General features: G+C 41.1%; 2 protein-coding genes across 4 annotated transcripts in view; one reads left to right on the top strand and one right to left on the bottom strand.

Moving 5' to 3' along the window:
• The window catches only part of sirt3 (sirtuin 3), a 44,044-nt gene extending 34,900 nt beyond the window's left edge, over positions 1 to 9,144 (top strand). The window contains exons 7-8 of one of the 2 annotated variants that reach the window (XR_015129849.1): positions 156 to 300; positions 1,974 to 9,144. Coding sequence is in view for 1 of the 2 variants with exons in the window: in XM_086295050.1 (XP_086151176.1) it covers positions 91 to 300; positions 1,974 to 1,997 (234 nt within the window). In the remaining variant the exon portion in view is untranslated. Of the gene's footprint in view, positions 1 to 90; positions 301 to 1,973 lie in introns of both variants that reach the window. The other variant, XM_086295050.1, reaches the window with a different exon arrangement.
• The window catches only part of drd4b (dopamine receptor D4b), a 26,439-nt gene continuing 13,735 nt past the window's right edge, over positions 4,869 to 17,572 (bottom strand). The window contains exon 4 of one of the 2 annotated variants that reach the window (XM_086295016.1): positions 4,869 to 5,690. In XM_086295016.1, coding sequence (XP_086151142.1) covers positions 5,665 to 5,690 — 26 coding nt within the window. In that variant the 3' untranslated portion in view covers positions 4,869 to 5,664. Of the gene's footprint in view, positions 5,691 to 14,805; positions 17,461 to 17,572 lie in introns of those variants that run through there. The other variant, XM_086295009.1, reaches the window with a different exon arrangement.

The raw sequence follows: 17,572 nt of genomic DNA, 5'->3' as shown, positions 1-17,572 counted from the left end.
AATTAGGCTGCGGGCCAGAGTTTGACACCTATGATCTACATTCTTGTTTGAGGGTTCATAAAGGGCTGCAGTTAACTCTTTGCTCTTTAGGTGGAGCCTTTTGCCAGTCTTGCTGGAGCTGTTCGCAGTTCTGTGCCCCGTCTTCTCATCAACAGGGACTTGGTGGGGCCGTTCACCTGGAGCCGCCGGCCTAATGACGTCGCACAGCTGGGTGATGTGGTGAGCGGTGTGCAAGCTCTGGTTGATGCTCTTGGCTGGACTCGGGAACTTGACGCTCTGATGGCGGCCAGCACTGAGAAAGTGAGTGCGTCATTAGCTTTTAGTTCAGAAAATCACATCAAAAATCGTCACGTTCCGGCTGCATTGGGCCTTTTGGATAGTTTTCTGGCTTCGTCCCAGTCCAAAGACATGCAGTTAGCCTGGTCAGGTTCATTGGTGATTCTAAATTGCCCACAGGTGTAAATGTGAGTGTGAATGGTTGTCTCTGTGTTAAGCATGTGACAGACTCGCAGCTTATTGACGGTATACCCTTCTCGTCACCACGCTGGGCGGGTGGGCGATGTTTGTGAATGCAGTATCTTGAGAACAAAGTGACGTAGGAGTCTCAGATTGATACCATGGTGTCCCTGAAGGTTCTCAGTCATCCAGGAAATAAAAAAGATCAATTATCAAATTTAACAACCTACAGAGGTAGTTTGATCATTTTAAAGACACTCTGAAAGTAAAATATGATGCGGCAGGCTAGTACGTTTTGACAAAATTTCTTTGCAGCAACTCAAAATGGTACTCTGTGGTTTGCCACATGTTTGTATGCAAGCCTGAGAACATTGGTACATGTTCACATTGAGATGGGTCAGGATCTGGATCAGCTCATCGCTGAGCTCCTGGACAGTCTGAGGAGAAACCTGTCAGATTGGGATGGACTGAAACATCATGTCCCAGAGGTTCTACTGGGTTTAGGTCAGGCGAGCGTGGGGGACAGTCAGCATCAGTTCCTCCATCCAGATCTGCCTGCATACTCTCATACCACAAGAGGCTGGAGGAATCCAGGACCAACTGTACCAGCGTAGGGCCTGACTGTGGGTCCAAGGATTTCATCCCAATACCTAATGGCAGTCATGGTGCCGTCGCCTATCCTGTAGAGGTCCGTGCGTCCCTCCAGCCCAGCAGCCATGCTGGATGATGATAACGTTCTCCACAGCTTCTTCAGACCTTTTCATGTCTGTCACATGTGCTCAGGGTTAATCTGCTCTCATTTGTGAAGACCACAGGGTGCCATTGGTGGAGCTGTTTTGATATTCAATGGATGAATCACACGCCATGGTGCTGGGCAGTGAGGACATGGTCCACTAGAAGATGTTGGGCCCTCTGGCCACCCTCATGAAGTCTGTTTTTGATGATTTGGTCAGAGAAATCATCTGGAGGTCCTTTGGTAGCTCTGGCAGTGCTCATCCTGTTCCTCCCTGCACAAAGGAGCAGATACCGGTTCTGCTAATGGGTTAAGGACCTTCTATGTTCCTGTCCAGCTCTCCTGCAGTACCCGCCTGCATCCTAGAATCTCCTCCCTGCTCTTGAGACTGGTGCTGGGAGACGCAGCAAACCTTTTGGCAAAGACATGCATTGATGTGCCATCCTGGAGGACTACCTGTCCAATGTCTGTAGGGTCCAGGTATTGCACTGAGCTACCAGTAGTGACCCTGACCCTAGCCAAAGGCAGGGATGATAAAAACAGTCATAAAAGATAAGGAAGGAAAAAGTGTCAGTGGTGTCCACCTGTAAAACTATTCCTGTTTTGGGGGTTGTCTCATTGTTATCACTCTAGTGCACCTGTTGTTAATTTTATTAACTCATTAACAACGCTCTCTGCTACTGAACTGATCACATCAATATCCCAGAATTTTAACTGAGCGCAGTATTGAGCACAAATCTCACTGAAAACTTCACTAATCAAACTGTACGTACTTTCTCTGCAGAGTGCACCAAAAAAAGAAGAGTGACACAAGTTCACAACATCAAAAAACGAGGTTTGACTTTACATCAAACACACAAACTGTAGGATGAAGTCCAGAAGACTCGAGGTTTACCAGGATTTTAAAAATGGGATCAGTGGTAACTATCAGACTGGTAGATAAAGAAGTTGTATAGTGGAAATGCTGTGTAATTAATGCTCAGTCAAATATGAATAAAATACTGTATAACAAAGTTTTGTGTGCAGTAGAATTTACTCTGCAGTAGCAATATTGAGTACAGCACACAGTATTGTACAGGTACAGTACTCACTGGTACTTTATTTTATTTGTAAATGCACAGTTGACAGACCCAAGCTATCCTGTTAATGTGCCAGCTTTATTTTCACCTGCTGTCTCAGGGAGGTTATTGGCATGAATGGAGCCTTTTTCACTGGAGAGTATGAATCCCGAAGTCTGCTGCTCACCATCTTCAGCTCATGCTTAATGCTAGACTGAGTTAAAGACTGAAACACTGATGTAAGTCAGTAAGAACAGCTCACAAATATGGAGTCATACCAACAAAGAGGCTGTGTAGAATGTGAATTAAAGGGTAAAATAGGGATTATTCTTCACAGACGGATCCACACTGAGTGGACGCGTGTGTGCGTCGATGGTCATGAAGTCATTGTACACAGTCAGAGAGATCGTGAGTTCTGATACACTCATGACATCAATGTTATGTTTGCTTTTTGGTAACACTGCCAAAGAATTAGGGATAAAAACAGTTATTAAACAGCAGAGGGAGTAAGAGGGCAGCCGAGACTGTAACACACTCCTGTTTGAATCCTGCTGAGTGCTGTAAAGAATAATGGGAACTGCAGCTGAGACCACATTCACCTACTCTGTTTAAAATATAATTAAAAATGAAAAAAGAAAAAGTTTCTGATGGATATATGATGAGTTCAGTTTCTCGTATACACTGACTCATCACTTGTACATATAGTTAAAATAAATTTGAATTTAATTTTCATGCAAACATCTGATGTTCCCAGATGTTTGCATGAGGAGTAAACAGGTTACATGTGTCTGTGATCTGATGTGTATTTGTACAAACTTAAACTCCTTGCACAAACAAACAGGCAGAAGTTGCTCTAAAGAAGTGGTTGTCAAATGTTTGGGATGCCTCATTTCAGAAACTGAAAAAAACAACACTATTTTTAATCAGAATCAGAATACTTTATTGATCCCTGGGGGATCAATAAAGTATAATCCTTATTAATCCTTATTCTGCTGTCACACTAATGAAGACAGTGGCGGGAGGCCAGCGTGTGACCAGTGTGTGTGCAGTAAAATTGCCGTCTTCTTGATGATCGGTTTGGGGACGGGTCCAGCTCTGCGACCACTTGCAGTTAGCTGCGGTCTTCAAAACAGCTTTGGTGCATCAACATGACAGTAAAACAGCAATAAGATGGAGTCTGTCTCCTATCAGTTTGACTATGCAGTCTAGTTGCCAGTTGCTGCCAAGTTGTTTGTCTGTAACTGGCAAACTACTTACATTAAAAACGTAACAGTGGACACAGAAATTACAACACAAGCAGTGACGCAGTTGCAGCAGGATGGAGGTATAACTGCTCAGCAACCTTACTCTTATATTGGAATACCACCAGCCTGCAACCAGAGGAGTCGAGTCCCCTACTGCAAAGAGACACATCACAAACAAGTTGCACTCACCGACTCAGACTGATTGCACCATTTTAATAACCTGTCTGTTTATATATCTGAGAGTGATTGTAGTCAGTCCAGATTGTTTGAAGACAGATTGTCATCCTGCAATCACATACATTGATTTCTCAACTTCTGGGTAGTAGTTGGTCTCCACAAGTATTTGGTCACCAAATGTGAAAAGATTCAATGCAACCACCAAGTTTTCCTTGCTGCAAGGATGTTGCCGTCTACTTTTACTCTAGAGCAGGGCTGGGCAACTCCAGGGCTCGAGAGCCAGTGTCCTGCAGGTTTTACATGTGTCCCTGATCCAACACAGCTGATTCAAATGGCTAAATGACCTCCTCAACATGTCCTGATGTTCTCCAGGGGCCTTGTAACGAACTACTCATGTGATTCAGGTGTGTTGACCCAGGGTGAGATCTAAAACCTGCAGGACACCGGCCCTCAAGGCCTGCAGTTGGACGCCCCTGCTCTAGTCACCAACAAAACAGATTTGAATAAAATGTTGTATAAAAACGTGAGCAAACAGCTGTTTAGTTTCCCTAAAAATAAAACCATGCTATTCAACTTCAATTCATGGGATTCTGGGTCCTAATACTGGTGCCCACTCCACTGTTTCCAGTTGCACCTAAGAAGTAGACGGTGTGCAAGAAAATTTGGCTCTTTTTCTTTTTTTAAAAACAGTCCATTTCAGGCCGTTTAGCTGCTGCTGGCGTTTGTATTGTGTGTCAAACTGAGTATCCACATGAAATGCTTCAGGGTTCTACTGTCAAAATTAAAATTGCACCTTGGCAGCTTTGGTCATCTCGAGGACGACGTCTGTCAGCATCCAGTTCCCTGTACTAAAACCCGTCTGTGTTGGTAGTAAAATGCACCCAGTGCTGTCCTTCAGAGGCTTCTGAATGTGACACATTAAGTCGAGAGGTTGTCTCTCACTGCTATCGCTGTAATGAATGCAGCATTGTTGTGTACATTTGGCATAACTGCAATAAAATCTTACAGAACGGCTCCAGTAACATCATAATTGGTTTTTATGCAGCTGTTATTTACTCTTTCATTGACAGTTTTTAGAGGAGAGAAAACTGAGTTAACTTTGCGGAGCTCTTCATAATGTGCAGTGAGTCGGGCTTTGTATTTGTGCAGAACATTACAAATTTGATCAAATTCAGCTTTAGCTTTTTAAATCCAGCTCTCACACCTCACTCCAATTTTCACCTCCCGTTTCTCCTCAACCTTGGAAGAAATGTGTTTTATGGTGCTGCTGACATCTGTGTAACAAGAAATAGAGCTGATGTCATCTGCTGCAAGGCTGTAATGTTTCCCTCCTTTCATTGTAGTCTGTGTGCTTCTTAAAGCAACTTAAGTACGCAAGTCAAATCCACTGCAAGTGTCATTCTGCCCCACATTCATAGGAACGCCAATGCATTTAATAACCACACTCTTTTTTTCTTTTCTAGTTGTGGTTTCAAAAAATAGAATAGAGTAGAGTAGAGTAGAATAGCCCTTTATTGTCATTGTACATGTACCGTGAAATTATGGGGTTTGTGTTACAGTGGGGTCAAAAGAGTAACTTTTTAAAAGTTTGTTCAGAAATATCACAACAACAATTTTGTAGACTAGTATAATAATCTTTTGCAAACAACTGTAGTCATTAGCTGATGAGTCCAACCAACCTTTAGGGACAACACATCAAAGCTTTCCCTTACTCATTGCAGCAAGGGGGTCATTCTGCAATAGATCAATGGGAAGAACAAGATCTGGGCAATCAACACCTACGCCCTGCCGGTCCTCAGATACCCTGCTGGGATAATCGGCTGGGAAAGGAGGAAACAGGAGCTACTGACAAGACGCTAAAGGTCCTTACCACGCATGTGTGCTGGGTCCCAGTCATTTACAGAGGGGTTCACATCCAACACCCTGAGACTGTAGAAGCAGGAGGCTCAGGACTAGTGAGTGTCAGAAACACTATCAATGATGAAACAAAGATCTGTCAGTACACCGGGACAACCGAGGAACCTGAGAAAAAAGAGGAGCAGGAACAGAACTGGCACCTGAATAGCATGTACCACAGGCATATAGAAGAAATCCTACCAACGGCTGGATGAACTCTGACTGAAACACAGCACATAGGCACTAATCATGGCGGCAGGAACAAGTTCTAAGTGCAAGACTAAGGTCAGTAGAGGGTTAGGGTGTCTACCACATCAGGCAAGACCCCAGATGCATGCTCTGTAAAGACAATTCGGCACACAACACCAGGGTGTAAGAAGCTAACAGGCAGGGCATACTTGGAATGGCACAACTAGTGTACAGGAACATCTGTCCCGAGTATCACTTGGAAGTCCTGAGGTCAGAATGGGATCAGCTAGAAAGCTAAGATCTTGTTTGACTTCCATATACAGATGGATAAACTAGCAAATGGTTAACCAACCAAACATAGTAGTGGTGGACTAGCAGAAGAAGACCGTAGTGATAGATGTAGTTATGCTAAGGAGGAGCATATATGGTCATATTTGGTCATACACACACATACATAGACCAATTTTTTTTTTATAATTACTTTTTGGTGTGAGTTTAACATTCCTGCATAAAATCTGTAAGCACTTTAAAGTAAAGGGGAAGAGAATGGTTAAAGCAATTAAATAAACTAAAAATGAATGACATCAATAACAGCATGTTGTAATTCCAAGGTTTCTAATTAATAGAAACTTTGTGGGAATGAACAGGTTCATGTTGGGGACTGGGGAGTGCAGTGAGGAGTCATAGAAACAGTCCAGCAGGTAAAACAAACAAGCTGATGTTGTTTTAGAAACGGGAAAATTACCAACAGCACCTCCAGCTCAGGGAACATCCATTTATAGTCTTGGGAAATCTGGTCCTAAGTGGTCGTCATGGAAGAGTTGCAGGCAAAAAGCCATAAAAAAGAAACAGCAGTTGGTTCCCTGCAATTAAGTCATTATTAGCTCTAAAATTGTAATTATAATTATATTTCTTTCCTATCAGGTCTGCATTTCTGGTTGTTTAGTACTCTGCTTGATGGTAGGGGAAAAGATTATCAGTAGAGGTATGCTGATGTTTTGGACTGATTGTCAAGGTAGCACAGTACACTCTTTAACCCAGGAGACACAGAAACAGGGTTTTCATGATAACAGGGTTCTTGCTGATCGGAGCTGGCTTGGCCCTGACTTATCGAAGAATTAAGGAAGCGGAACCGGCTGTTCAAACCCCCACAAGGCTGCCCGCTGGGATTGAAATGATGGGGCGAGGCATGAGTTTCTAAAAATGGGCTCATTGAGTGCAGCACGGAGAAGATCTTGGAGAACGCACGGCTGCTGTGAATACTCAGAACAAGACCTCTGAGTGAAAAACTGGATTACATCTGGAGGGGCTAGCTCGAATAACACCTTTGAGCGCAAATTCGATCACATCTTGGGAAGTGCACTGCAGTCGTAAGTTCTCAGGACCTGCTCTTTGAGCAAAAAGAATGACAACATCACGGAACGTAAGTTTGGATAACATCATAGAAAGCTCACAGCTCTCCAACGGGAGATTGAGAGACCAGTGTTGGACTGTTAGAAAAGCTCTGAAATTCATATGAGTTGTTTGCACTAAAGTAAAAACTATCATCACTTCATGTGGAGACCCCTTCGGCGCCAGCTGCGGCCTCAAGGCTGGAGCTGAACAAAACGCCCTGATAACGACTGTGTTTATACTGTTCCCCCCATTCCATGCAAGGCCACCTGGGTTGGCTGGAAGACTGTTTACTTAGCCTGGCAGGGCGAAGGACACTGTCTCAGCTGAACTCTGGACACACACACACACACACACACTGATATGCACACACTGATCCCCCCTCCCTTTCCAAACGCCTTCGATGCTTGTGCCCTACCGAGGAAGATGGCAGTCGACTGGACCAGCGCAGACATGCTGCAGGACCGGATGAGCTGTCTACACCGGCTCTCTCTTACCCTTTACCCTTTACTGCTTGTCTTGTGTTTCTATGGTGTATTGATAGTCATGTGCTTTTTGTGCTGAGGTGTTTTTTCTGTTATCAAACTGTTCTCCCACTAGGAGCTCAGTCTGAGTGGAGTTTTTTTTCTCTCCTCCTCTTACCTCATGTTATGTATTTTCGTTGTTTTTTTCCTATCAGCCTACCTCTCTGACATGTCTCCCCAATGTGATGTTTGTGTAAAGTTGGTCAGAAGGTTCCTTTGTAAGTGCGCATGCACCATTAGCGTGCTGCCTGCTGTAACCCTAATTTCCATCGGGATTAATAAAGTATTCTGATTCGGAAAGAGTACTCAGGATTATTGATGCTCACAAAGCAGGAGAAGGATATGCAAAGTTATCACTGTGTTTCCAAGTGTCACTAAGTGGAGTGGGAAGAATGATCAAGAAATTTAAAGAGCCACAGAGTGGAGAAGATGCCTGACAGAGTAAAAGATTTAAAGTCTGTGAACTAGTGAGAAAAGACTGAGGTTGTGTAGCTCTTTGCATACATTTATATTTGTTTACCACTTTTTAAAGCTGAAGTATGATTGTTATAAAACACGTTTTCAGTAAAAAACTGTTGCAGTCTAGAATGTTCTGTTTGAAAAAAGGTAAATAAGCTTAAGAAGCTATAAAAAGACTTTTTGGTCAATAATGTGTTTTTTTTCCTTTTTTCACATTTGATTAAATTTCTTCGTTGTCAACACTTTATTGGTTTTCTTTTCTATAGAAAGAATTCATCATTCACTGATTGTGGCTTTTTCACTGGAGCATCTGCTGACATTTTTTTTAACATGAATATCGTTGGGACAAAACTCCCAACAGTTCCTGGTGACAAGCTTCGGTTACTTTTAGAAACACTCGAGATAAAACATGAACAATGGAGATGTAAAAACTTTGTTCTCTTCACGGGGAGATAATCTGTACCTACCCTAATGTTCAATTTGCACATCTCAGTTGGGTGCCTATTAAAGGTATATTTTTACACCTGGTGTAAGACATTTTCCTTTTTCCAATTACTTTGCCTTTCACTTATAAGAAATGATACTGGGGAGTTAAAATTGTGTCTGTTCAGTTTTCTTATTCAGTCCACTCTGTTCCACTTTTCTCTCAGAGTGATAAAAAAAACCTGCACTGCACCTCGTTTAAATTTAGGGATTCCTAAACGAACAAGGACTCACACTGCTCCCTGTGCTGTGATATGACCATAGAAAAGAACAGAGGAGGTCATGTGATTCTGCTGTTGTTGCTTTTTAAATTTAATTGAATTGATATATTTTTATCTCCAACTTGAACATAACACTGGAGCTTAACTGTAAGTTTTGAAATGACAACATAACCTGGGATTTAATTTACACAACATGACCACAAAGAAGCTACAAGACAAACATCTACACACACGCACACCTCACACATAGTGAGGTGTGTGTTCACACCGACCGCGATAGAGACGGCCAGAGCGTCAGGTTTACATGTAAAGTCAATGGAAAAAGCGCGATGACACGCGACTGCGTGTCCTGCGAAAATTTGGAAGCAGATTTGCGTCGCGAAAACGCGTGAAACGGGCGTCAGTGTAGCGCGTCTGGCGCGTTTGGCTCACGAATAAAACCACGCGCGTCAGTTTTTGTGTTGCATTTTGTGCACACGCGCGTTTTGCGTCTACCGCTCGAGTTGGAAAAATCTGAACTCCAGCGTCAAATCGCGCCGCGACAACCAATCAGGAGCCTGGTGACGTGGCTCTGACCTAGGTCAAAGGGCCAGGTCGAGCCAAAGCCCTTTATACTATGTGAGTGAAGTTGGCCCCCCCACCTTCTTCAAATCCAACAAAAGTGGTATCAAACATTTGTGCTACGTTTGTGCTGGTTTGTGCTGCAAAATTTTTCGTTTGTGCTACTATCATTTTGTTTAAAAGGAAAAAGCTGAAAATTTAAATAGTTAAAAGTTGAAATGTGAATAGTTGGTTTTTGTATTATATGATTTATTTATTACATTTTATGTGGAGTGAATAAATAAAAGTATATTTACGGTGGCCCCTAGAGACAAAACACGCGCAAACTCCAAAACACGTACAAAACACAACAGAAGTGCTCCAGGATGCTAGGGCGCAGTGTTGAGCTTTTGTTACCTAGAGGCTACACAAGGCAGCAAGTACCAATGACCGGATTTGGTGTGTGGTAGTAACAGGTAAATGAACTTTTTTAAAAAAATTATTTGAATATATGATGTTGAAAATATGTTGTGTATTCTATTGCTCTAGTCTTCTTCTGCTTGTTTTCTTTTTTTCTCAACAGGTGATCCAGGAAAAGAGGGGAAAAAAAGGTGATGAAGCAGATTTTCATTGTCTTTTCTCTCTATCTCTTTTCTCCTTTTTCTTTCCCTCTCCTTCTGTTAACTTTCTTCTGAACTTTTCTTCTTGTTTTTCTTTCCCGTCCCCGAGTCCAGTCTGGCCTGATTACAATAACTTAACTAATAAAAATAACTAATAAAGATCAAATAAACTATGACAATCAAGTGGACCAGTATAGCAAAAGGCCCACTTGGGAAAGTAAATGTGTTGGGCATTTTTCTTGGCCTTCAGACAATAATTCTGATCGCTACAGTGCCAGACAGGACACAAAAATAAATTAATTAATTAATTTTAAAAAATTATATTTGAATATATTTGTGTGCTTGTGTATAAATACACAAACAATACACATATGCTTCCAACTGTGTAATTTAAGTGATCTAGGCAGCTGTTTTGGAAGTTCAGTTAACGCTAGAAATGTGTTTTGGAGTTTGTACGTGTTTTGTCTCTAGGGACCACCACATATATTTATATATAAACATATATAAGTAAAACCACTTTGTTTTACATTAGTAATTCCTTTTGTGCATAATTTTATATTGTTGTTAATAATAAATGAATTAAAGCAACAAAACAACCTGAAGAGCCGGTTCTCTAAAAAGAGCCGGAAATCCCATCACTACACACACACACACACACACACACACACACACACACACACACGCACACGCACACTGTGAGATTATTATTCTGTCATATGTTATCTTATGCCTGTAATCAAAATGAGTGACTTATTATACTGCTGTAAGCCGCATCACACTTATTATAGAGAAAATGATTAATGTGTAGTTTTAGTTTGCATTACACTTCTGGATGAAGAAAATGTGAAAAATCCTTAGATTTATTAGATAGGTTTATATTGTCCTATGCTGTTGATTTACTGTGAATGATTTACACTGTTTCATGACATTTCATACTGCTGAGTTAAGGAGAGAATATTGTGTGCAGAGGGCCTTGGTTTCTGATAATGCAGGAGACGGATCACATTCCACAGGAGTTTCACCCCCTGTACTCTGTAAGCAGAGAGACAGGGAGCCAAGGTCATAAGTCAGGCTCAGCTAGGAGTTAGAAAACATGTGAATGTTAGGTTTTTACGACTAGGTGGGGGCCATCAGAGGCTGTAAGAGTTTGAGTAACCCTCCACCAGTTTGAGATTTGCTGTGTCCCTCTGCATGCATGTCTCCCCATCCGGATGGTTTATGCTCATAAAGTGTTGAATTGTATGGAATAAAAGATTGTTGATTGAGCATTTATACACCGAGTATTGTCCTTCCTTCAGCCCAAAGATTGAAAGAATTGGGAGGATTTAACAGCACACAAGGTGATTTTGCAGAGACATGGGAAGATGCCCAGCAGCATCTTTAGCTCAGAATTAGCAGAAACCAGAGGGACTTCAACACAACCATTTATAGTCTGGAGTAATAATGTGAAATATGATTTCCATGGAAGACTTGCAGCCAACAGAACGTTCGTCATATATGGAAATAAAGCCAACGAACCCGCTGCAGCAGCTGATTCTCTGGACTTACAAGTCGTAATACTGAATGAGCATTTAAGATGAACGTCTGTGACTGGGAACCAGTTCAGTGTGTAGCCTGCATCTTGCCCTGTGACAGCTATGATAGGCTTTGCCCCCCACGACCCTGAATAAAGGTTAAGAAGATGGATGGAGTCTGTGTTCAAAGGTGAAACAGAGAGAATGAGGGAGGTAAAAGTTTTTAGGAGTCTTGGTACTACTTGTCTTACTTGTGTTAGTGCTAAGAAGTAAAGACGGATTCGTTTTCCTCACATGGGGAAGTGGTCCAGAATTCATTTTGCAACATGCAGAATCAATATTTAGAGATATTCTGTAAAGCTCTAAAAATACTTGTTTAATGTTCTCCAAGATGACAGAACAACCTATACGCCACAGCTGAAGTGCAACTAGGAGAACTGGTGTGGATTTAAAAGGAGCTCACACAAAATGCTGAGGAAATCTTTGGCTCCCATCAGAATGATGAAGCAGAGGCGGAGGCAGACATTTGATACACCTGGGGCTTAGCCCTAAAGGGTAGTATGCATGTGGGATTGGGGGGGGTGTTGTTTATAGGCTCTGTTTTGAGTTTTGTTCAAAAGAGAATGACTTCATATAGGGAAAAATATATATCACTGATCCAGAATTAAAACAGGACTACAACAGCTCAAAATCAGGACTACTTAGGACTTAACCAAGACAGACCCAGAATCAGAACTAGATGATAGTAGCACTAAAAATCATCATAGACCTGCACTACACCTGCTCTTGTTCCTCTCTCCCTCTCTCTCCCTCTCTGTTCCTCTCTCTCTCTCTCTCTCTCTCTCAAACACCAACATCATCAAATATACAGTTGAAACCAGATGTTTAAATACTCTTCAGATAAAAACACTTTTTTAATTGTAACATCAAATCAGACTAAATGTTTATTTTTTTTTAGATTGATAAATATAAAAAACATATTTGTTAAATTTAAGAGTAAAGAGAGAAACTGTCTGTATTTCTTAATTGTAAATGGCACCAAATTGTATTCAAATTGAGCCACACTTATGAAGCTCCACAGTTCTGTTCCTGGTGTTTTGGTTGACATCTCTTGATTTTCCCATGTCACAGAAACAGGCTCTGTGTTTTGCCTTATATGCATCCACAGCTGTGCCACCAATTTACTCACATGGACTCTACTAACCAATCAGAAGCTTCTTCAGCTCAGAATGGAATCGTCTGCAGTTTTCTTATTAATGAACAATAAACTTAGTGTACATGTACTCCTAAATTTGATGAAAGTGATAAAAATAGAAGCCCTGTCTCTCTTTATTCTGACATTTAACTAATTCAAAAGATATTTCAATATTTATTTAACCAAAACAAAACAAGTTTACTCTAAATTGTTGTTGTACAGTAAAAAATTGTTCTTGTGTTTTCCATAAAGTGTATGTAAATATCTGGTTTCAACTGTGAATGTACTGCTGTGTGTTGAAGTTCCTCTTGTTTTGCATAGAAATATACTGAACAACATACAAAGCATAATATATAAAATAACATCTACCTGAGTTTTTTCTTTGAAAGAAGCTCCTTATGTCCATTCTTGTATATCAGTGCATTAGTGAAACCGATTTATTTAGCCGTGGAGGGAAACAACTGAAAATATGAAATAAACACACATGTAAGCTAAGACTCTCTAAAGAAACAGCATTGTTGTTGTTCCGCTTTTCATTCCTTTTCATTCATTTGTTGATTCACTCGAAGAGAAAGTAACGTAAAATTGGTCAAGTGATCAGTTTGATATCAATCTTTCGTGATTCACCGTCATATTTACATTATTTGTACAGTACGAATGATTTGCTTTGGTACCTGGTCGAACTTCAGTTCTCCTCTGTCTGCCTCCCTGCGCTTCTCCAACAGCGCACTCGCAGGCAGCAGCTGCCCCCGCCCCCTCGCTTAGTGCCTGGGGGGATTTACGCAGAGTCATAAATTCCCACAGTGTGCGCTATGTGCTTCGAATATTGTATGTAGTTTTTGTTTTATACAGTTGTCAGCCAGGCATCTAACTATGAAAAAATTACACTCCAAAAGACCCCGGGCTTCTGAAAAAACAACCCGGGCTTAAGCCCAGTAAGCCACCCCCCCCCCCCCCCCCCCCCGCTCCGCCACTGTGACTGTGATGAAGTGAAGCTGGTCAGCCAGACACAGATAACAAAACTATTAAACCGCCCACAATGACACACAACATGACCAAAAGGACAGAAAGCCATGTCAAAGAGAAACAGGAAACAGGTCCTAGATAGAGACATGACGGCCTCAAAGAGAAATAGCAGCAATGAGACAAAATGTTCTTATTAGGTTAATAACGTGACTATAAAGAGAGAGAATCGCCTGAAAAAGAACAAAATAACGACAGAGACATGACGACCTCAAACAAAATGACTACACAAAACTCCCTCGATTATAAACAAACAACTACCAAAGAGCCTCAAGAATAACTGCAAAGTGGTTACAAAAGCCTCATCATGCCTAAAGCTGGGCATACACGGTGCGATTTTGAGGTCATTTTGAGCTGATTTTTCAGTCGTGTGACCGTTTTAGGGATCGGCCCAAGTTTCGCCTTAATCATCGTGCGTCGTGCATCGTGTAGTATACGTGGGGTAACGAGAAGCGATTAACACCTCACGACCATGGAAATCATCAATCCTTTGGTCGTAAGAAAATCAAACCTGTTTGAAATCCTGTCGCCCCTCGTGAGGGTGTCACCGCAGCCTCTCACACTGCGCACGCACAAACACAGAAATGGAAGTGAAAAGACGGAGCAGCAGTGCAGCGTGTGATCTGGACACAAGCGACGGAGGCACAACTTGTAGAACTTTGGCTCATCCGAGCCTCTTCGATGTGGCCTCACAAAATTATCAAGACCACAACAACCGTGAAAAGAGTTGGATGGACATTGGTGCTCAATTATGTTTTTCATTAGCAATTTAACAAAGTTGCGTGTGTGTGCGTGTGTGTGCGTGTGTGTGTGTGTGTGAGTGAGAGAGGGAGAGAGAGCGAGAGAAGATATTGTGACCTTCTAACCCCTGCGAGTCAATCTTACAGTTTGAGCAGGAGCTGAAATAATTGTATGCTCAGCTTAAGAAAGACGCAAAATGATTTACGCGAGTAAAAAGGACACAGCTTATTTCTGAACTCCACCTTTATCAAAAATTTTGATTTTTACAAATGACACTAACATGCAGTACACAGTCCCTTCTCTCTCCATGAGAATGAGCTAAAACCACATCTGGGATGTGGTCTGTGTGCCTGGAACGACGTGTTCTGGCACATCCAACGATGCCATACACCCACCACGCCAACCTCAAACCGAGCTGATTAGATTTCAGATGAAGGCCACTAAAGATGAGCTTTTAGAAAGATGAAACATTTTATTAGAAACTTTCCCACTTAAAGTGTGGATGTGGCATACAGTAGGCACAGTCAGTAACAAAACACAGAGTGGTAATGATACCACTCACAAAACGTGGAAAAACTTTCTGTGAGCTTTCATTCAGCATCAAGCACACTGGAAATACACCAATGACCAAATAAAATTGCAACGTCTACAGCTGTTTTTAAGATTTTTCGGTATTATTCAGCAATAATGTGCTTTAACTGGAATCTTGTGAGACAGCAATAGTTGTTTTATCTTATATTCCTGTAATATTGCTCTAGGAACAATAACAATATTAGCATGGTTTCTTACATTAACAACAAATGCTCGTTAAAATGGCACACATTTTCATTATATTATGCCTTGAACTAAACCAACAAGAATGTCTTCTTACAGTATCAGAAAACTATTGTAATTTTCTTCCCCTTACAACATGCATTACAATCATACTACATATTATGTGTCTATATGTGAAAGAAAATGTAGAAAATAATGTTTGCAGAAGGAACATGTGGTATCTTAAGTATCATAAGCTGCTGTTATTTAGCAATTTAAAAAGAATTATTAATACCACTCATTTCCTGTAATAATGAGAAGTTGAGCAAATATAGTATATATAACAAAACTTTATGTAGACGTGCAGTTCCTTCAGCGCTGAAGCAGAGAAAGGAATAAATTACTCATTATTTCCACGACAGCTTACATTTTTTTGCATGTGTTTTAGATGGATCAATTCTATCATGATGGACAAGAACATCCTTTGAATTTAAGGCATAAAGCTACTAATATTATATGAATCATTTCATTATTACATATCTTAAAATTACTTTAAAGCAGTTAAAGTAAGCTAGTTTCGACTGTGCTATATTCAGTGTTGTATACCATTGAAGAGGTTCACACCAGCTCATTAGATGTCAGCAGTTCATGACTAAATATTGTTATCTTTCACACTTTGGGTCTCGTTCCAAAATCCTCTTTCTCTGAAGGAAAAACATTTTTCCATTTTCAGCTAAAATCAGTTAGGCAGTTACAATGCTTAACTGTACCTGACAATTCATACGACAAGATCTGATGCACAGTTTTACAGATTAGCCATGCCTGATCTAGAAGCAGTCTAAATTGAACTGATGTGAACTTTTCATTATATCAAAAAATTTATTCAGTCTGTTATGTATGGAAACACTTGAATGGTTTCTTACCTGAAGATAGAATAAACACAACATCATTATATCCTTCCACTCAGTCAAACACACTCACAGAGGTTGTTTAGCTCAGCTATGATTAGCATAAAGGCTGGAAAAGGTCGCACACTAGATTCTAGACTGGTAATGTAAAGGAGGCAATACAGTCTTCTGAGCAGAGTCAAAGTAGGACTTGTAACCCTACATAGTGCATCTTGCTGTGCCACTAATCACATCTAATACTATAAAAGTCTTTATTCAGTGGGTAACTCATAAGCGAGCACTGATTACTAATTCTGCTTCTAATGACTGAAAATTGCTACTATGTGGCCGAGATGACGATAATTCAGAGCTGTACAATGTTTTTAATGTTTCTATTCTTTCCAGCCTTTAGCCTAAGCTAAGCTATACTGAGCTAAGCTAAGCTACTCTGAGCTAAGTTAAGCTAGGCAGCTGCTGGCTGTAGCTTCATATTTACCACACAAACATGAGACCGGTGTTTATCTTCTTTATCTGTCTGCAAGAAACACATCATGCCAAACTGTTGCTTTATGCTTATTCATAACAGTAGGCATGAGTGGCTGATTTTAGACAAGCTTTTGCTCTTGAAGCTGCTTTTAGCTGCTTGTCATTCTGCTCTGTTGAAGCTTACTCAGTCTTTCCGTATAGTTGGAGATGTTTTGAGATGCTCATGTCCTTCTGTGGAACTGGCTCACAGTAACCCCAGCCAGCCAAGGCTGATGGACAGTATATTCCAAAAAAAGTGCCATGTAGACAAAGTGAAATCTCTGTTTTCAATAAGGGAGGCTGTGTTCATCTGTTTTCTGTAGCTTTCCACAAATGCACTGTTAGTTTTTTCTAGGCCGTAATTCGTGGGGATCACAAAATCACGTCATCAACGGAGAAAACAGACCCAGATATGGAATTTATAAGATCAGTATTTGCAACTTAGAAACAATCTTAATAAGTTGTCAGCAAGCCACTATCAACCATAAGTAAGTGGTTAAACTGAAAACCTCTGACTTTCCAGCAGAAGTCATATGCTGTAAATCCTGTAAATCCTTCCAAAACCCATTCCCAGTCTCGTCATTCCGCCTTCAGCTCACTGCAGAGTCTGTGGTGGGAAATCTGTTGTCAGCAGCAGCTGCAGAAGCATTTCTTGAAGAATTTCTTGAACTCTGTGTTGAACATGGTGTAAATTATGGGGTTGAGAGCACTGTTGACGTAGCCCAACCAGGTGACAGTGCTCATTAGACCAGGATGGATGCTGCATGTCAGACACACGGCTCGCATCGTATGGACCACAAAGAATGGAGTCCAGCAGAACAAGAAGCAACCTGTGGAGAGCGTACAAAAGGGAAATCAAGTTTCTTTTCACTTTAAGTTGTAACTGACAGATTCATATGAGCATACACACACACCAGTCAAAGGTCTGGACAGCACTCCATC

The sequence above is a fragment of the Aulonocara sp. 'chitande type north' Nkhata Bay genome, linkage group LG1, assembly GCF_057382095.1.
Source record: "Aulonocara sp. 'chitande type north' Nkhata Bay isolate Kocher_YH1m ecotype deep benthic linkage group LG1, A_spYH_male_GT1.1, whole genome shotgun sequence".
Classification (NCBI taxonomy): Eukaryota; Metazoa; Chordata; class Actinopteri; order Cichliformes; family Cichlidae; genus Aulonocara; species Aulonocara sp. 'chitande type north' Nkhata Bay.
This window is presented reverse-complemented; position numbering and strand designations above follow the sequence as displayed.